The sequence below is a fragment of the Staurois parvus genome, unplaced genomic scaffold (assembly GCF_062004578.1).
Source record: "Staurois parvus isolate SC_StPar_1 unplaced genomic scaffold, SC_StPar_1.0 ptg000727l, whole genome shotgun sequence".
NCBI classification, from domain to species: Eukaryota; Metazoa; Chordata; class Amphibia; order Anura; family Ranidae; genus Staurois; species Staurois parvus.
The window spans coordinates 2,162,743-2,184,848 of NW_028318523.1; the positions used below are offsets into that span (position 1 = coordinate 2,162,743).

Below are 22,106 nucleotides of genomic sequence, written 5' to 3' on the forward strand. Positions count from 1 at the left end.
CGCTTTAGACTCTGGGGTGGATCCAAATTTTACAATTGGGATCTTTCCACAGTCTGGATCAGCTGAGAAACGTCTGCCAACAGCGAGCTCAAAACGAGTCACAGGAGTGCAGAACAAACTGCACTCCTGTGATCCATAGAAGTACAGACAAAAGAGCTCTGCATGTGCTTCTCCTTTAAGCTAGCATAAGGGCTTAAACTTCTGTTAAATTATATATAGTGGGGAAAATTATTATTTGAACGTGGGCAAACTTACAAAATCTGCAGAGGATCAAAGAAATGAAGAGTCCATAATTTTTATCATAGGTGTATTTTAAATGATAGAGACAGAATATCAACCAAAAATGCAGAAAAAACACAATACAAATGTTATAAATTGAGTTGCAGTTCAGTGAGTAAAATAAGTATTTAATCCCCAAGCAAAACATGACTTAGTACTTGGTGGAGAAATCCTTGTTGGCAAGCACAGATGATGATGTTTCCTGTAGTTGGTTCCCAGGTTTGCACACATCAAAAGGAGGGATTTTGGTCCACTCTTTACAGATCTTCTCTAAATCCCTAAGGTCTCTTGGCTGTCGCTTGGCAACTTGAAGTTTCAGCTCCATAAATTTTCTATAGAATTAAGGTCTGGAGACTAGCTATGACCTTACTGTGCTTCTTCTTGAGTGACTCCTTTGTTGCCTTGGTGGTATTTTTGGGTCACTGTCATGCTAGAAGACCCATCCACGACACATCTTCAGTGTTCTTGCTCAGGGAAGAAGGTTCTCATCCAAGATTTTACAATGCATGGCCCCGTCCATTGGCCTCTCAATGTGGTAAAATCAGCCTGTACCTTTACTTTTAGTCAGCCTTTACCTTTAGCAGAGAAACAGCCCCAAAGCATAATGTTTCCACCTCCGTGCTTGACTGTAGGGATGGTGTTCTTAGGGTCATAGTCAGCATTTTTCTTCCTCCAAACACGGAGAGTAGAGTTAATGCCAAAGAGCTCAATTTTGGTTTTATCTGATCACAGCACTTTATCCCACTTTATCATTGGCAAACTTCAGACGGGCCTGTACATGTGCCTTCTTGTGGAGGTGGACCTTGTGGGTCATGCAGATATCAATCCATGGCAGCATATTGTGTTACCAATGGTTTGTTTGGCGATTGTGGTCTCCGCTGCCTTAAGATCATTCACAAGCTCCTCCCGTGTAGTTCTGGGATGTTCCCTCACTGTTCTCATGATCATCCTTACCCCATGAGGTGAAATCTTGCATGGCACTCCAGACCAAGGGTGATTTGTTATTTTGTATTTCTGCCATTTGTGAATAATCTTTCCAACAGTTGTCTCCTTCTCACCAAGCTTCTTGCTGATGGTCTTGTAGCCCATTTTAGCTTTGTGGAGGTCTACAATCTTGTCCCCGACAGCTCTTTGGTCTTGCCCATGGTGGTGCCCAAGATAGAGATTCTGAGGACAGGTGTCTTTTATACACATAACAAGTTGTCATTAGCAGCACCTTCTTAAATTGACAGGACTAATCTGTGTATCACATGAGCACGTCTGTGGGAGCCAGAATTATTGTTGGTTGGAAGGGGATCAAATACGTATTTTACGCACTAAAGTGCAACTCAATTTATAAGTGGACAAAACGTATGCAGGGGATCATATAATATAATTATATATATATATATATATATATATATATATATATATATATACACACACACATACATACATTTTATTTTTTTAAAGTAAGGTGAATTCGGTTGTAATGACCTTTATACAGAATAATCTGGCACTTTTAGGGGTTCTCCTATATAACCTGGTAGGATGTGTTGTCAGCATTTGACATCCCTGCTTTACAACATGGATTAGGACTACAAGCAAAAAATGTAATCTACTAACCAAAATCCAAGGAAATAATTTCATCCCCTGGAGTGGGAGCCAGCTGTGCCAGCTCTTCTGGTTCCTCCTTCAACTTGGCAAACAAGAAGTCGCTGGTCTTGTCAGAAGCAGCACTGCTGAAGATCGAGCTCATGGTCACCTGGTGGGGCTTGAAGAGAGACTCGGTCTGGTCCATAGAGAACACAATATCAGTCTTCTCTATGTCACTGTAGAAAAACAAAGGACAGAAGTCCATTACATTTATTTACTAGATGACAATTAAAATACATCTAAACCTAAGAATTTAAACCAAATAGGTTGTTGCATATGTTCCTGTAATGTTAAAAAAAACTTCATGAACCTCTATCACCTCCATCATAAAACCCTGAATATTTAGAGTATTTCTTGCTTCAAATTAAAATATTTGAAGTGGTCCTACCAGAAGAGTGTACCCATAGGCTCCTTCTTAGGGTGACAACGCCTGCTTGGTTCAGCTGTAACATTGTCACCCTTTTCTGCACAATCTGGAATACAAGCATGTGGGCCAATCCAGAATGTGTAGGCATGCTCTGTCATAGTATACCGGACGTTCAACCACTACTGGAGCATGCACAGGGCCACAGGAGGTTTATACAAGATATACACAGGGAAAGAAAACTAGAAAAAATAAAGTCAAAACTTTCTTTTTTATACAAAAATAAAAATTAATTTATTCCTGTATTACTTTCAGTGCTGTACAAAACTATTGTTTCATGAGAGTTTAGTGTTTCCTTAACTTTATTTCAGGTACTTATATAGCGCTGTCAATTTATGCAGCGCTTTACACATATATATATTGAACATTCACATCAGTCCCTAATCCTCAAGGGGTGTACAATCTAAGGTCCCTAACTCACATTCATACATACACATATTAGGGCCAATTTAAACAGGATCCAATAAACCTGCCAGCATGTCTTTGGCGTGTGGGAGGAAACCGGAGCACCTGGAGGAAACCCACGCAAGCACAGGGAGAACATGCAAACTCCATGCAGGAGGCGCCATGGTCGGGAATAGAACCCATGACCCATTTACTGCAAGGCAGATGTGCTGACCACTAAGCCACTGTGCCGCCCCAATAGCTTCAATTATGGGAAACTTAAATGAGTAATAATAGCATTATTTATGACATAACTTCTCTCCAGTTTTAATTTGTTTTGCTCAGCACAAGAATAGAGTTTCATTTGTAAATCTTTTAGAAATACTTTATTTTTTCCAGGGTAAACATCAGATCTACTGCTGATTCAAACCAAATCAGATTTGCCCTTTTAAGTTTGATTGTGGAAAAGGGGTTGATTTGCGGAGGGAAGATAGATTGTTCACTTTGCAAGGGAAGTTGAACCAGTCTAGTGAATATAGTGAAGTTTCACTTTGCAAACAGCACCCCATCATGTGCAAAAAAAAAATATATTTTTTTTTACTTGCACACAATTGGATAGCGAAGTCAACAGAGCTTCACCTCATTCACGAAGGTCTGGGGAAAGTCTAAAGGTCTGTATCTTTCTTTATGGGATCCACACTACCTGGGCACATAGACAATTTTTGGCCAATGGGGATGGTGGCCTTTTCTGTTCTTCCCCCATTAGAATCTTGGGTCCGTATGACTCCTTGTAGAATCTTTGTTTGCTATTCTGGTCCATTTTGGAACTCAGTGGTCTGGAGGGAGTGTCTATTCTTTTAATGGTTTTGGTCATGTTAATTCATTATGTATGTGGATTATGATATCCGGCTATGCCCCCTGAAGAAGATCTAGACTTTATTGATGGAAATGCATTGGGGCGTTCATCTGGATACTGTATGAGAACTATTTGTGAATTCATGATCAACGATATTTAAAAAAAAAAGGATGTATACTGTACAATGAATATATAATACTAGGGGAATTTTTGTAGTGTTCATTAAATATTAATAGCTGCCATACCTCTTGGAGAGATCCTTGGCCATTGTTATAAATTGATTGGAGCAGCTACCACTATTTGCTTTTACTTATCCACTACAGCAGGAGTCTCCAAACTTTCTAAACAAAGGTTCTGTGCCTCAGACTTTGTGGGGGCCAAACTGTGGCCAATGTACCAGAATTTGTTCTGCTCACCTCAGGACGTAGTTCACACAGACGATGCATTGTGGCTGGGAGTTGCGTGTGTTGTAGATGACGGTGCCATGACTTTCTACCCAGACATAACCACCATGCTTGGCAAGCATCCGATACTGACCGCTGACTACTTGGCCCTTTGTGCACACTGGTAAACCACAATAAAATTATGAGGAACATATAGGCAACATTTCATCCAAACATGTCTGACACACATAGTAATGACAAACAAAATGTAATTTGGCAAGCAAAAAAAAAAAGGTAGAAACAGGAATGCTACCATGTATTATGGCCCCCAACTGTGGCATCTATTTATAACATAAGAGACGAAGCTTACCTGTATGTGGGTATGTTCTGTTGTGGATCAACATGTGCAAGATAGCTGTACGGTGAATGAAGATGCCATGATTGCATTATGAAGAACAGATATGTTGGGGTTGTTTTACTAAAACTGGAGAGTGCAAAATCTGCTGCAGCTCTGCATGGTAGCCAATCAGCTTCTAACTTCAGCTTTTTCAATTAAGCTATAACAAAAAAATAAAAAACCTGGAAGCTGATTGGTTTCTATGCAGAACTGCACCAGATTTTTCACTTCCCAGTTTTAGTCAATCAACCCAATTGTCTCTTCCAGTATGGAGCTTTGAAGGACAAGGGATCTACAAGGGCTCACAGAGTATAGGGTGCCATTTTGCTATGATGGAGCATCATCTTCCACCTCCATTGCTGATTATCTAGATTCTAGATCAACCCTTCAACATTTATAACATGATGGGACCCTTGAAATAACTTTCTGATCTAAGGGAACCCCTGTTAATAACTAAAAGGTAAAGAAAAGATAGTAGCTACACTGGAGAAGCAGAGAATGGTGGACTGTCCACACAACAATGCATTAGCTCAATGGGATTAAGATGGCATGATACTTCTTTGCTATGGGACTATGGTGAGTCCACCAAAACTCCTAAAATGCTTGCAAAATTCCTTTTCTATTGCATTATACTATGAGACTTCCTTTAGAAATGTTCTGTTTTTCTGAAAAACACCCGAGCTACACATGACATGTTTGATGGATCCATTTACCAACACCTGCCTCACCTCCCAATACTTTTATGCCATTATAAAACCAAGGAAAACAATGGAAGACGTTATGTGTATAACCACAAATAAGACCTTTGCCAAGAGTAATTCCCAATCATTTAACAAAGTAAATGTTTAGCAGTGTGCATACTATTCAGATAATGAGATATAAATTAAACATTGTCTCCAGCACACGAGAAGAAACACTATGTACTACAGTGGCTGCCAAATCTACTACTTAACTTTCAAATGATCTAAGCCCAATTAAGTATTTAGACGCTAGAACTCTACACTTGAATAACAAATAACTAGGACTCTCTGGGACAATAAACCTCACCTTGATATGAAACATTACAGCATTGTGTAAATTAAATGAAGTGTGATGACTTCAGTCTGCATTGCTTAATGACTGTGGCCAGAGTACAGGCAATCGATATTAATACTCTTGTTTATATATATAGCATTTGTCAGGCCACACCCTGAGCGCATTAAGGCTTTTGCACATTGGGAGTTTGGAATGCGGTAAACATTGCCGGTTAATAATGAGGATGTTTCTGTTTTTTTGGTGTAGTGCCATGGTTTTAAGTTCTTTAATGCAGGAGTTAACCTATTACATCCAATTAAGAAATGAACATTGCGGAGTTAACTGTCAGGTAAGAGAAATGGTGTAACTACTGCAGGCCAAGTAGTGCACAGCTTCCAGATTATGGAAGGTGTATGGCACCCAAGTTGCCACACTCACTGCAATATGACAGTCAACCTGGAGGGAGGCTACTGTTGACCAAATCTTTGTGAGTTTGCAGTTAATTAGCTCTGAATCCTCCTGTATTAATTTGTATTGTAATTGTACTGTCTGCCCTTGTGTTGTAAACCACTGCGTAAACTGTTGGCGCTATATAAATCCTGTATAATAATTACCCAGTTACTGCACCCATAGGGTGAAGGTATGTGTTTGCTTGAATATTAATTATGTCCAATGTGAAGACCCATAATATATAAATACAATTTTCGTGAGACGGAGAACACTACAAATCATACATTGAAATCCAGCAGGCTTCTCCAGAAGGTATATCATCAAAGCAGTATGTGAAGGGTGGTGAACATTGCTAAGCAAACTGCCAGGGAAAAGAAATGGTGTAACTACTCCAGGCCAAAATAATAATTAGGGCAACCTAGAGAAAGGCTTCCGTTTGACTGTTTGAAACTTAACCACATTCAGGAAAGGTGTGAAAGCTCCTGGTGGACATGAGTATAGTGTGAGACATCATAAAGCAATGTCTGAAATGATGTCATCATGGGCCTAATACCTATTCTTCACTGTAATTTCAAAACTTGGATTTTTCTTACCCCAAGTCTGTCTTGTGAGCTTGCAGTTCATTAGCCAGTTGCTGCAACCATGGGGTAAAGGTAGATGTTTGCCTTAATAATGTGGTCCAAAGGAAAGCCCAATATTATATAAATACCATTATCTTGGGATAGAGAACACTATAAATCATACAATGGAATCTAGCAGGCTTCTCCAGAAGGTATGTCATCAACGCAGTATAAGAAAGATGGTCTTTGGTTACCCTAGGAAACCTAACCACCCAATAATCATTGTGGCTAGGGTTGCTTAGTCAGTGTTGTTAGGATGTGATCCTACCTATATCTACAGGGAAAGAACCCATTCACTGTTTCAATAAACTCAAAACTGTCAATAAAGATGAGCTTATGCTGAACATTTTTTTTTAATACTTACAATTCTGGTGGCTTTTGGTCATGCTTTCCGAATCCAAAGCATGGTAGAACTCATAGGCTGAACGGCCAAGCAGCTCCTCTGGATGGTATCCAATCAGTTCAGTTATTCTTCAAAAAAACAGAAGGAATTTAAAGTTCACTAAGTATGATAAAAGATTCAAATTTGTCACTGCACTGCTCATTATGGACACACTGCTGTACTATAGCATAACACTATGAGCCACATGCGAGGGCTGTGCCAAAAGTAATGCAAAAGCGGTCAAAACATTTTAGTTAACGTACATAGGTCATTCAAATCTCAAATGTTGGATGAGTAGCTCATTATCTATAGTAACACTTCTCCTTTTTCATTGCAGGTTAATAATGGATTCCAAACAGAAGCAATGTGCGGTCATTGAGTTCTTGAGGAAGGATGGGTACAGGCTGTCCAACATCCACAGAAGACTACAGAATGTTTATGGAGATGATACCACTGGCAAGAGTCACCAATGACAAGACATTGCTCTTGTCAATGGTGTCATCTCTGTAAACATTCTGTAACCTCCTGTGGATGTCGTACAGCCTGCACCCATCCTTTCTCAAGAACTCAATGGATTGATTTACTAAAGGCAAACAGACTGTGCACTTCGCAAAGTGCAGTTGCTCCAGAGCTTAAAAAATTAGCAGAGGTTCTGCAGACTTCCATTATCCAACCATTTGCAGGAAAAAATGCTGTTTTTTTTTTATTTTTCTTGCATGTGATTGGGTATTATTTGCAAAGTGAAGCTTTACTCATTTACCAAGCTCTGCAGCAACTGCACTTTACAAAGTGCACAGTCTATTTGCCTTTAGTAAATCAAGCCCATTGATAACATGTTGGTTCTGCTTGCAATCCATTATTTACCTACAATGAAAAAGAAGAAAAAAGTTACTAAAGAGGAAGAGTTGTTCTACCAACAAGTGACATTTGAATGAGCTGTGTAAGTTAATAAAAAAGGTTATGCCCACTTTTGCCTTACTTTTTGTATAGACCTTGTATAAAGGACTTCCTAATAACTGCTGGAAAGACAACTTTTTCAAAGGTAAAGAAGCATTTTCAAAAGAAGACTAGTGTTGACATGCCCCCATTAAAGCAGAACTACACTGCATATGAGACTCACAAACCAAGAATGCTGTTTAATTCAATTGTACTATTCAAAGCAAACTCAACCATCCATCCATGTCTCTTTATTTTGTTGAGAAATTATATTGAAAAACATCCCCCCTAGCATTTCTGCCTGTGGCCATCTTGAGTAAGAGAAGATGATTCATGTAGCATTTACTTCCTGGAATCCATCTGCCCTTAGCTCAGGCATGCAGGCAAAAGGATGTGCTTAGCTGAGAAAGCCCCTCCTCCCCTCTTGAAGACCCCCGGATGTATGACACCTTTTGCCTAGGCATGGAAAGAAGAAAGTAACTGAAGAAATGTTAAAAAAAAAAAAAAAAGTTTAAATCCTTATGCTGCTAGCATTGGTAAATATATAGGAAAGTCTATCATATTTACTTGTTTTAAACAGTTGACAGAGAGTGAAGCTCTGCTTTACCCGCTTTCCATCCGCCCTATAGCAGAAATACTGCTATATGGCGACACGGGTGTGCAAAGTCACGTATATATACACATGATTTTGCATTTCCGGGCAGGCTATTTGCGGCCTTCGGCTGTCAATCACAGGGATTACTTGCCAGCGCCCAGTGATTGCCGAGCATCTCCAATGGGGGGGTTGGGAGAACAACTGTAAATAAAACAGTTCTCTCCCATCAGCTCCTGCACACTGCTTTGCATGGCTGTGCTTAGCACGTGTGCTTACAGTGAAGCACAAACACAACCCAGTATGTAAAACAGCACACAGTTAACCCTTTTATCACCCCTTCCTGCCCAGTGCCATTAGTACAGTGTCAGTGCTTTTTATTTTTATTTTATCACTGTATTGGTGTCACTGAAAAATGTCAGTGACACCAAGTCAGTTCCCTCCAGTGTCAGAATGCCCGCCGCAGACCCGCTACCAGATCGCCACCATTACTAGTGTGATGGAATTAAGTAAAATGACCATTTTGCAATGTATATATATATGTACAGCTATTCTATTTTCTTGCTCAAAATGGCTGCCAGATGACTCCCCCCCCCCCCCCATCGAGTGAAGAGCTTGTAATTAAGATGGCGCCTCCATCCGGAGCTACACCCAAGACGATGATGTTTGGATCCTGGAGGAAGTTTATGACCAATCAGAAGCATATATACGTAGTCTAGTGACACTACGCTCACATGACCTCTGCACACAGCACTAGCAGCTTGCCCATAAAAGCCTCCATGCCTTATCTCAATAAAGGAAGTTTCATTGTCTGAACACGGCTTCAGTGCGATTCTTCTAAGTGCATGCACTCCACTATACAGTGAATTAGGACGGGGGCAGATATTCAGTAGATGATTGGTCCAAGACACTAGTAAAAAAAAAAAAAACCCAGTATATATACCGCCATTTGTAAACGCTATAACTGTCACGTAAACCAATTCATTTACATGCATTGCGATTTTTTTTTTTTAGCAAAGACATGTAGCAGAATGCATTTTGCCCTAAATTTATGTCGAATTTGATTTTTAAATTTTTTTTTACTGGACATGTTTAATAGCAAAAACTCCAAAATATTGTTTTTTTTTTTGCTCAAAATTGTCAGGTTTTTTTTTTCATAGCGCACAAAATAGAAAATCCACAGGCAATCAAATACCACCGAAAGAAAGCTCTATTGGTGGGAAAAAAAGGACATACATTTCATTTGGGTGCAGCGTTGCATGACCGTGCAATTGTAAGTTAAAGTAACGCAGCGCCGTAATGCAAAAAATGGCCTGGTCAGGAAGGGGGGGGGGGGAGGGTAAATCCTCTGGAGGGCAAGTGGTTAAGGTAAACAGAGCAATAATAACTAACGCTGTGATCAGTGAATATACACTCAGCTTTCCCTTTGAGTTTGTTATGAATTCCATAGGGAAGGCAGTGACACTCCAGTCGTGTTCCACACCTTGAGGAAAACCTTGTAATCTCCGACTATAAAACGGTTATGCTGTGCTCGGAGGTCAGAGAAAGCGGCTGTTTGCGCGGTGCCAAGCCGCAGCACAAACAGCCTGGAAACCACGTCAATTATAAAACTCATTAAAATGTCTTTTTCACATGATGTGGCCCTGCGGTAAAGTAAACACCGCACAGAGGGCAAAAACAAGCAAACAGGCGTCTGTTGTGGAAACACTTCAATTTAATATATGACTTTTATTGTTTGTGCCATGTCACACACTGGGGACATTTAGCAATTTGTGTGGCACAGCAGGGCAAAGCTAAGCAGAAGCTGGAAGATACTTTAGGAAACAGATTTACTACAAGATTACAACCGCAGTCAGAAAATCTCCCTCTACTGCACCAAATAATACAGGTCTGGGGCGAGGGGTGGGCAGAAGGGGCGGCTGCCTTGGGTGCTCCAGCAGGAGAGGGTCACAAAGAAAAGGCTGGACTTGCAATCGGGCGGACTGACAACTCATGGGGCCCCCGGGCAATAGGGGATCATGGGGCCCCTGTGTCCTTGCCCAAACTCAAAAAAGCCTATGAAAAAGGTACCAAGGGCATCTCATGGGGCTCCCTACTGACCCCGGGCCCTCGGGCAGTGCCCGAGTTTCCAAATGGTCAGTCCGCCCCTGCTTGCAATCTATGCTGCCAAAGTAGTTCACTGATTATTGGGGGCACACTTTTTTTTGCCTTGATGCTAAAAAGGACTTTGTCCCAGCAATGTGCAGCAGAATTAAACCTGATCCTATCCACTCCTTAACCACTTCCCGTCTGGCCCATGTATATAAATGGCTGGACGGGAGCAGTGTAGGAGCGGGTGGACGTTTATAATTGTCCTCCTCACTTCCCTGCTTGTGCGCGCTCCCTGGGAGCGCACAGCACTGCGATCCAGTGCCCCTCCAGACACACCACACCATACATAATATTAACCACTTCCTGTCCAACCCATGTATATAAAAACGGTTGGACGAAGGCAGTGCAGGAGTGGGTTGCTGTTCATAAATGGTGGCCGCATTTTCAGCCTGTGCACGCTAGCTGGGAGCATGCGGCACCGCGATCCGGTGCCCGCTGTGTCCGGAGGACACAGGGGAACACCGATCGTTGTACAGGACCCTCTGTGTGAGGTCCCGATCATGTGATCACTGATTGGCCAATCAGTGATCACATGGAGTAGTAAAGATGTCACATCTGACATCATTGCTTACTACATGTGAAATCCGTGAATGATCACAGAGATCACATGGTACAAGGCTATTCATAACAGCCTTGTACCATGTGACAAGCTGTGACCAATCACAGTATTTCTCAATGGTTGCAAGAATGCAGCCAGAGAGAAGGAGAAATTATTGCTTTTACAGCCTTTATGGGTATAAAAGCAATCAGTGTAAGAGAAAAAAATCATCACCCCCCACAAGTAGTACAGTGTCACTATGGTGACACTGTGCTGCTAGGGTGACGGTATGTACAAAAAAAAATATATATAAAAAAATAAAATAAAAATGATAAAAATGTAATAAAAAAAAATTATAAATTTTTGCTTATAAACTAATTTGGGTTATTTTTTTTTACTAAAAAGATAAATGAATAAATTTTGGCCAAGATTTATGAAGAAAGATTGCAAAATTTTATAAGAACACTTTTTCAAAATTTTTTGGACATTTTCATTTATATAGCAAAAAAAATAAAAATCCCAGTGGTGAATAAATACCACCAAAATAAAGTTTTATTAGTCTCAAAAAAATGCTAAAAAAATTAATATGTTACAGTGTTTCATGAGCGCGCAATTGTCATTCAAAGTGTGATAGCGCTGAAAGCTGAAAATTGGCCTGTCCAGGAAGGGGGTAAAAGTGTTCGGACTGGAAGTGGTTAAAGAGATCCTGATTTCAGAATGAACGAGTACTGCTTGTAGTATGATTATCTACTAGGATTGTTTGTTCCTAGTGGCCATAATGCTGTATTTTCCGGAAAACCCCCAATAAAAAAAAAAAAAAAATACTGCATTACAACCACCAGATGGAGCTGATGATCATAGGAGATAAACAATATGGTGATCCTTTGGAGATCCGCTTTAAGCATTTGCATAGTCTCAACACCCTCTCGCCCCCATTTTTTCTTTCAAAGCCCTGCACACTTTGTTGTAGAAGCTCAACAATTCAGATACTCAACCACCCAGTGGATCCAGCAATGTCCTGCAGAATCCTCTCAGAAATCCGCCTCCGCTCGGGCTCATGCCGCCATCTTATTGTATAACATCATCGGAATGCCTGCTGACTCTTTTGGGTTCAGCCACTGGGCCTCACAAAGACGTGCTGCTATGCCCGCCCCCCCCGTCCCCAGTGAAGTACTATGCCTCCTCCTGACTGACGTGCATGGGGGTGGGGGGAGGTTATGGGGGCTGGCCTGATTTTTTTTTTTTTATTAAAAGAAAAAAGGGAGATAAAAAAAAAATATTATGCACTATGGGGCTGATTTACTAAAACTGAAAGCGCAAAATCTGGTGCAGCTGTGCATAGAAACCAATCAGCTTCTAACTTCAGCTCGTTCAATACAGCTTTGACAATAAAACCTGGAACCTGATTGGTTTCTGTGCAGACCTGCACCAAATTTTGTACCATGCAGTTTTAGTAAATCAGCCCCTATGGAGGTTGGGTGGAGTGGAGAGGAAGGAAATTAAATCAAAGTTAAGACATCACCACAGCTAATTTTTATGCATACAGCAGGTAAAATAATTATTGAACACATCACCATTTTTCAGTAAATATATTTCCAAAAGGTGCTATTGACATGAAATTTTCCCCATGTCGGTAACAACCCATGCAATCCATACATACAAAGAAACCAAAGCAAATAAGTTCAGAAATTAAGTTATGTGTAATAAAATGTAGTGACACTTGAAGAAAGGGAGGTGCAAAAAGGCTTGGAAAGTCAAGACACCAACTGAAATCTATCAGTAATTAGAAAGCAATCCTGCCCCTTGTCAGTGCAAATAATATCAGCTCAACTGATGGCATATAAAAAAAAAAAAAAAAAAAGGGGTGTCTCATTGCCAAGGTGTCACACAAGAAACAACTCATGATGGGTAAAAGCAAAGAGCTCTCTCAAGACCTTTGCAACCTTATTGTTGCAAAACATACTGATGGCATTGGTTACAGAAGGATTTCTAAACATTTGAATGTTTCAGTGAGTACTGTTGGGGCCATAATCCGGAAGTTGATTCTTGGATGTGATGCCAGCAGCACCAGCAGACTCACAGCTGTCACTCAAGTGACACTATAATTTTCCCTTTCATGCCTGCCCTGGCAACTACATAAAAGGGTTTGTAGGGAGGTAAAGACAGAGCAAGGAGCTGAGTCCGCACAGACCGTAATTAAAAACTCCCAGAAGAGGAGAGGGCTATGATGTGCAAAGAGGACTGGGGCTGTGCTAAGGTAATGACTCTCCTGAAGTAGTCAAAGTTCAAGGGCACATTGCAAGTGAATAAAAATGGTTTATGAAAAGAAAAAATGCTGCAACTAAGACTTTAGAATAATACCTATAATCAGGGGCGGACTGACAACTCATGGGACCCCTGTGTCCTTGCCCAAACTCAAAAAAGCCTATGAAAAAGGTACCAGGGGCATCTCATGGGGCCCCTGTGTCCTTGCCCAAACTCAAAAAAGCCTATGAAAAAGGTACCAGGGGCATCTCATGGGGCCCCCTACTGATCCCGGGCCCTCAGGCAGTGCCCGAGTTTACAAATGGTCAGTCCGCCCCTGCCTATAATATACACATACTGTAAGTTGGTGACAGGGACTCGAACTGTGTATTTGTTTAGAGTGAAAATCTGTCTTGTGTACAGTGCTATGATGGTCTCAGAATCTTGTAAGTACATTTTTAGTTTGCTGCCCAGGATTCCAGGGCAGGGATCACAGACAGACAGTAAGTATTGACGTGACAGCCAAGCAAACTAGCATTCTTAGGAGGCCATTAATGTCTGAGGCTACATGTCTCATAGAACAGTTTCCTTAGAAGGCATACACCATAAAATCAATGGATATAACATACACAATTTTCAACAAAGGTCATCTTGTAGAGTGTAAAGCTGCGAACCCACACACTGAAAAAACTGGGAGTGCTGCTCGAGGTTCCAGTTTGTCCCAGTCCAGTAACTCACTCTGAGGGTGCAGGCTGAAAAGAGGCCATCCTGGCTGAATGCATGCAGTATAAGGGAAGGATATAATCCCGAGTGCTGCACACCATCAGGACCCGGAGTCACTATAGTAGAAGCAGCCCCAACCCAGCTCCATAAGGGCCACGTCACCGATGCGTTTCACTTTTAGTCATGGAGGTCCTGTGGCTGTGATGAAATGCGTCGGGGAGGAGGGTGGCCTAGATGGAGTTGGGCTGAGGCTGCTTCTACTATAGTGACATGTTGGGTCCTGATGGAGAGCGGCACTCTGGGTTGTTTCCTTCCCTTCACTGTAGCCATACACATCAGCTTTGTTTCATTTCGCCTGCGGATTCCCCCATCCACACTATACACTACATACAGGTGAATCTCAAAAGAGAATTGGATAGTTTGAACTACCAGCCTTAAAGTGATAGTAAATTAATTTTTTTCTTTTAAATAACAAACCTCCTCTTCTCGGGTCCCCCAGCAGTGCTCCTGTCACCTCTCTGGCTAGTGCCCCCAATAGGAAGCCACTTCCTATGGGGGCACTTGTGCGTACTCACTTCTGAGCCTCGCAGTCTGTGTCTATTGACACAAACAGCAGGACTCGAGCCCCCCCCCCGTGCACTGCCTCGTCACTGGATTTTATTGACAGCAGTGGGAGCCACTGGCGCCTGATGTCTTCATAAAACCTGTGAGACCCAGAAGTGAGAGGAGAGAAGAGCTACTGCAAATGGACTGGATCAAATCAGGGCTCAGGTAAGTATAAGGGAAGGCAAGGGGCCAATACTGATGCCTAAACATTTTTTACCTTAATGTAAGGAACGCATGAAGGTAAAAAATGTTTAGGCTTTATAACCACTTTAAAGTGTATGTACAGCCATTTTTTTTTTAGATGGCATGGGAAAGGATTAGGACTACTGTCAAGTAGCTTTTATCACTTTCTGGTTAGGTAAATTCAAAATTTGGTGGCAATGATCACCAGGACAAATAGTGAAGTTGCCACTGGAACAGGAAGAGAGAGGAAAAAACTCCCCTTGGGTACACTTGTTCCAGTGACAACTGCCTATAAGGAGGATTCCCATCCCTTTATAGGCATTTCTGCTTACTCCCTGTTGCGTCCCCAGGACAGGAAATGAAGGCAAATCTCCCCAACAAGACACAAACAGCAAAAAATAAACCAACAGAGGTTGTAACCTTTCCCCATGCCATCCCAAACTATTAAAAATAGTTAGGGTTACCCATCCCCTTTAAATGACTAAATTAAGTAGTATATAAGTGATATTAAATGGGTCATGGTAATAATAATGCATTTCAGGCATTACAGCGCATACATTTTGCAAGGAATATATGAACCAGAAACCCTTGAGAAGTAAACACTCGGCCTTCTTGAGAATTAACCTTGGTAGCAGCACATAAATTAGACACATGACTTTAGTATGTTAAGTGCTGTATATACAAGACATTCCAGCGGGAGCCTCTCCGTTCCGTATTCTCAGAGCAATGCCTGCCGCACATGATTTATTCCAATGTTCCTTTATCTGATTAGAAACATAAGAGCAAGCCCAAGAATTATGGTGTTCCCTCCAAGATAAAATTAGCTCTACTGGGTGCATACACAGAATCCCTGATTGTAATAAATGTGGCCATCTAGAAAACTCTGATATGCACGCATATGTAGTAAAGGGGGATTCCAGCTCATCCTATCCCAACTTGCAAACTACCAGTTAAAAAAAAAAAAAAAAAAGGGTAGACTTGACAGACCACTTTTTTCACCCATCATTCATCTATGGTTTTTATGGCTCAGCTTCCACAGATTGGCACATTGACTTGGCAGTGTCCCTACCTGCCTGACCCTTCAGACAACCATGGAGAATTGTCACTGTGGTCAATGTCATTGTAGACAAAATATCTTTTGTGCTGAAGACCGCAATGGACTGACTGGAGAAGTCGCTTGTCAAAAGTGCGTGGTTTGGGAGATATCCCTCCAAGTCTGTTATGCCCAATGGTGGATACTGGCGGCAAACCCTCAGTGTTTGGGCTGCTGCCTTTCTGGTATAGCCTTAACATTGTTTCCACATGTAGACTTGGAATAATAGAAAAAGAGTGCAAAAAAATGCAAGTTTGATGGTAAATTAACAGGCGTTTATTGACAAGTAGTACACCAAGCCAACACATTTCAGGAGAAAGGACTCTCCGTTCTTCAGGGCTGTTGCAGCAAGCTATTAAATGGGGACAATTCCCATGCTGGTTACAGATTTGCTATTAAATGGGGAAGATTCCCACGCTGGTTATAGATCTGCCAAGTTTTGGAGTTAAAGCTGACAGAGTGACAGCTGAGATTCCAAGGACAGCAATGACGCATTTAACCTCACTTGTCAGTTTTTCCTCCGAAACCTGGCAATATATAATTGGACTGGGAATCTTCCCCATTTAAAAGCATGCAGCAACAGCCCTGAAGAAGGGAGAGTCCTTTCTCCTGGAACGTGTTGGCTTGATGTATTCGTTATTCTCAATACAGGCGTACCTCGGTTTACGAATGCCTCGGTTAACGTAATTTTCGGTTTACGCATGAAAATCCATTGAAAATAATGTCTTGGTTTACCAATTTTGTCTCGCAATTCGAACGGATTAATTACTTTTCAATGCATTTATGAATTTTTTTTTAATCATGTTCCTGTACAGTACTATGCCTTTAAAAGTGCACTTTATAAAGAGTTTTAAAACAGATAAACTTTTTTTTGACCTCCAGAATGGATTTTTTGGTTTTCAATGCATTTACAAATTAATATTTAATCATGTTCCTGTACAGTATTTATTCCTTTAAAGTGCACTTTATAAAGAGTTTTGAACAGATAAAACTTTTTTTTGACCTCCAGAATGGATTAATTGGTTTTCAATGCTTTTACGAATTAATTTTTAATCATGTCTCTGTACAGTATGCCTTTAAAGTGCACTTTATAAAGAGTTTTGAACAGATAAGACTTGTTTTACCTTTTTCTGACCTCCGGAACGGATTAATTGGTTTTCAACGCATTTTTTATGAATTTTTCACCATACGAAAAGTCCCGCAGAACGAATTAAATTCATAATCCGAAGTATGCCCGTAAATGCCTCTTAATCTACCAAAAAACTTGCATTCTTTTTGGAAGTCGGGCGCTCCTTTGTTTCCTATTATTATAGATAAAATGACCTTTGTCCAAAGGCACAACCCACAGAAAGCAAAGCGAAAGCAAACCATCGCCTAACAGATCTCACGAAGACACCAGTCCTCTGTCCTTGTTGCCCGTACTCACCAGTGTGTCAGTAGATTACCCAATAAAAGGTAAACCTTTGTTTTACATCGTAAAGCAGAGACTACATTTTTTTTTTACTACCTTGTATCATATGTCGGCTGAGTTACCAATCTCTAGAACATATATCTTTATAGAAGACTTATAATACGATCAATAAAAAAAAGTACGCTTTTATCATACACTGTAAAGATACAGTAGCTAACCTCAATGTCCTGCCACACAAAAGGTTTTCCTGCTGTATTAACAGTTATGCCACATTAAACTGGACCCATTATAAAAATGTACATTTCACATAAATCTGTAGAATGCACGGGTATTACCAAATCATGCTAGTCTATAGAGCAAACGATTAGCTCTTTTTATGCCACGTACGAAAGAAGTATGAAAAGAAAAAAAAAAACAGCCGCCGGTATGGCTCATGGATATTATGGATGTAATAAGAGACATATCTAAAGACCCCCCCACCCCTTCCCATAGATGGCTTGATTAAATCAACTGATCTACTGTATGTTAAGAGCATAGATGGAGGCTCTCCTCTGATGGCTATGGTCTTCAGGCACCACGGCTGTCTGAATACCTGAACAGTGTCTGTATCCAATAGGACGCAGTCACCGTTCAGACTAGATTTTCCACCAGATTATTCAAATGGCCTTTTCACAAGCAAAGTGGCCACCTGAATCTTGAATTTCAGGTGAGTTAGCAAGAAACATCCCACATTTAACACATTTTTTAATGTATGCAGTGAGGGGATCAGAAAGCACGGTTCAGCATTACTAAGGAGGAGGCAGAGGAAGGATAACTGATGGAATCAAAATAGCTGATCCCTTGTATATATACTGCTACACCTTGAAACAAGGGTTTTAACTTTTAACACACATTAAATTACCCCTTTGTGGGGCAGGGGAGTGGGTACACGAATTTGACAGGTACCCGCTCCCACTTCTGGTCCGATCGCCTAGCAGACGTTGTCCTCCCTCCCTGTAGTCTTTTGGGACACGTGACAGGTCCCAGAAGACTACAGGACAATTCATAAAGCGCAGCGCTACTCGCGTATGCGCAGTGGTTACCTGGCTGTGAAGCCGCAAGCTATCACAGCCGGGTGCCCACACTGAAGATGCCGGCCTCCTGGAACACAAGACAGCCTATGAAACGGGCTGCAGGGAACACACCGCGGAACCATTTTTGTAGCTGCTGACAGCTTGATTGGAACTCCACTTTAATAATAAGATTGATGGTGGGCCATCTAAAATACATTAAAGTGGAACTGCACTGCATCCGAGTGCCATGTATCAAAATGCTATTTAATTCATTGTTAATATCCAAAGCAAACTCACCCGTCCATCCGGGTCTCCATGCTTTATTTTGCCGGGAAATCATTTTGAAAAACACCTCCCTAGCATTTCTGGCAGTGGCCATCTTGAGTAAGGGCAGATGATTCATAAAGCATACTTCCTGGAATCCATCTGCCCTCCGCTCAGGCATTGGCTGAGCTGAAAACCCTCCCTCCCCTCCTGAAGACTTCTGGGATGTATGACATTTGCCTAGGCATGGAAACCAGGAAGTAATGGAAAAAAAACTAATTTTAAAACAAGTAAATATGATCTACTTTCCTATCCATTTACTAATGTTAGCAGTATAAGGATTAAAAATAGTCAATGTTGATTGAGAGATGGAAGTTCCACTTTAAAATACCATAGATGTCTGTAATTCTACCTAATACTATGTTGTTCTAAAAAGCAATGTTGGTGGTTTAACAGCACGAAAGGGATGTGACCCTACAGGAGCTGACAGTCAACTACAATTTTATCAGCAGAAAATAAAAACACTGGGAGAGCCTCTGTTAAAGTGAGCCATAGAATGAAATCAATTACTTCTTTTTTTAGGAGTGAAGAAAATGCACTAATTAATGAGCTCACTATCTCCATCTCAGCTACTCACATAAATCAAGGATTCCCTCTAATGGGTACCAAGGAAGCAACTCAAAGCACAAGAATACAACAGGAGCGCCGAGTCAAAGGTTACAGATCTGAAATGAGTTATTAGTTCTTTAGCAACATACAAAAAAAAAAATAAATCCAAAACTGTTCAGGATTTTAAAAAAATGGTATTCAGCTGTATAGTCTGAAGTCTTCCCAGTGTTAATGGATGTATGATTAAGCCCTCTGTTTCCTCTTGTACCAAATTGTATTGTAACTGTAATGTCTACCTTCATTTTATAAAGCACTGAGCAAACTGTTGGCGCTAAATAAATCCTGTATTATAATAATAATAATTACCGTATATACTCGAGTATAAGCCGAGTTTTTCAGCACATTTTTTGTGCTGAAAAACGGCCCCCTCGGCTTATACTCGAGTCAACGTCTCCAGGTGTGGGCGGGATGACACGCCGTCCCTGTCATCTGGACACACCCCCGGGATCAATCCTCGCCGGTGACTGGCCGCTGGCACTGTAGCTCAGGAGAGGCACACAGGCGCCCAATCACCGGTGAGGAGGTGGAGCTTGGAGGAGGAGCAGCCGAGCGGCACCACGAAGATCGAGCGAGTGAAGAGGAGGAGAGCGGCCGGAGAAGGAAGACATCTGACCGCTAAGCGTGTACCATGGGAGAGGGAGGGAGGGAGCGAGCGAGCCCAGGCTGGAGCAGGGGTCAGCAAGGTAAGTATCATTGGTGTCAGTGGGAGGAATAGTGCCCAATCATTGGTGTCACTAATACCAACGATGGGGCACTATTCCTCCCCCCACTGACACCAACGATGGGGCACTATTCCTCCCCCCATTGACACCAACGATGGGGCACTATTCCTCCCCCCACTGACACCAACGATGGGGCACCATTCCTCCCCCCACTGACACCAACGATGGGGCACTATTCCTCCCCCCACTGACACCAACGGCTTATACTCGAGTCAATAGTTTTTCCCAGTTTTTTGTGGTAAAATTAGGTACCTCGGCTTATATTCGGGTCGGCTTATACTCGAGTATATACGGTAAGCAGCCTGCAACAGGAGTTTAATTTTCTTTAAATTCATATTCACTGTTTAAAGGAGAAGTTCACCTTTAAGCAAAAAAATAATAAATGCACTTTTTTGCAGGTAAAAAAAATGTGCATTTATTATTTTTGTCTGCAGGAGCCCGTAAAGCATTTCACCAGCGATCAGCAGATTGCTGGTGCCATGCAGGTCTCCTGCAGATCTGTCAGAATATCTGCTTGTTTGTACAGGATGTATGGGCAAGCAGATATACTGAAAGGAAGAATCAATTAACGACCACGGCGTTGAGGTCTTGAGGGAGGGGAGCTTGTGGCACCTGAGATACATTGAATTTGTCTCTAAATAACTACCAAGGTATTTTAGACTCCTGGCCCTTGGCTTGGCACTCTTGTTGCATTCTCATGGTTGGAACTGGATAACTGAAAAATAAAGGGGATCTCTACTCTACCTCTACAAACAGGATGACATCACACAAAATCACGTTTTTAGGGACAGATGAAAGTGCAACAGCTCCTCTGCCCTCTACACACAGAAACAGAATTTTGCAATGGAAATTCAGAGTTTTGGTGGCCCTCACCTGTCATCACAATATGTGAATTTCATGTCCATGCTGTGGCGGCTCAGGAAGGTCTTGCTGTCCAGCGGGATGTCGATGTTGGAGGGGTGCTGGATTGGCTGACACATCATCACCAGACAATTCAGCAGAGGCTCTTTGTAGCCACAGAGTGTGTGCGGATTGTAAGAGTTGTACACCTTCACGGTGCCGGTGCAGTGAAGTACCTGACAGAAGGGAGCAAAGTTGTCAATCAGCAAGATCCAAGAAAGGGTAGAAATGCGGCACTGGATACACAGTTTCTGTTACTAAACCCACAACCGTAAAATCAGTCTGTATATGCAGTAAAGCATGCTTGTTATACTCATTGTGGAACCTAAGCGGTTAATCCTCCGCATTGTCTAAAAAGGATGTTTGATCCTGTCTTCTCTGATCCTCCCCTTCTTCCACAGTCCCCAATCCATCTGCTGATTGAGCATGTGCAGCTTACCCCCAAGGCTCTGTTCTGTTTGGTGTGTATTGCTACAGAGTTTTTTTTTGGGAGAGTGCATGTGATCAGCATAGAGCCAATCAGCACTGTCCAGACAGAGGGTCAGGAGTCCTGCAGCATAGGACAATCAGGGGAGAATGAAAACTACTCCCATGAGCTTTAACCACTGCTCTGCTGGACACCGAAAGAAGTCACAAGACTGCTCTAACTGCTGATGAGAAAAGGGATTTAGCAGTTTATATTTACTAAAATAATTCCATTTCCATGTTCTGTGTACTGTGGGAGACCGGATACAGCGACTGCAGGGCCCGGGGAGACCGGATACAGCGACTGCAGGGCCCGGGGAGACCGGATACAGCGACTGCAGGGCCCGGGGAGACCGGATACAGCGACTGCAGGGCCCGGGGAGACCGGATACAGCGACTGCAGGGCCCGGGGAGACCGGATACAGCGACTGCAGGGCCCGGGGAGACCGGATACAGCGACTGCAGGGCCCGGGGAGACCGGATACAGCGACTGCAGGGCCCGGGGAGACCGGATACAGCGACTGCAGGGCCCGGGGAGACCGGATACAGCGACTGCAGGGCCCGGGGAGACCGGATACAGCGACTGCAGGGCCCGGGGAGACCGGATACAGCGACTGCAGGGCCCGGGGAGACCGGATACAGCGACTGCAGGGCCCGGGGAGACCGGATACAGCGACTGCAGGGCCCGGGGAGACCGGATACAGCGACTGCAGGGCCCGGGGAGACCGGATAC

At 42.2% G+C, this 22,106-nt stretch overlaps 1 protein-coding gene across 1 annotated transcript in view; it reads right to left on the reverse strand.

The window, feature by feature from the left end:
- Positions 1 to 22,106, reverse strand: part of EPAS1 (endothelial PAS domain protein 1) — a 208,665-nt gene that overhangs the window by 16,608 nt on the left and 169,951 nt on the right. The window contains exons 6-9 of the mRNA XM_089653920.1: positions 20,882 to 21,084; positions 6,807 to 6,913; positions 3,995 to 4,142; positions 1,885 to 2,090 (exon numbers count right to left, since the gene is read on the reverse strand). Coding sequence (XP_089510046.1) covers positions 1,885 to 2,090; positions 3,995 to 4,142; positions 6,807 to 6,913; positions 20,882 to 21,084 — 664 coding nt within the window. The remainder of the gene's footprint in view (positions 1 to 1,884; positions 2,091 to 3,994; positions 4,143 to 6,806; positions 6,914 to 20,881; positions 21,085 to 22,106) is intronic.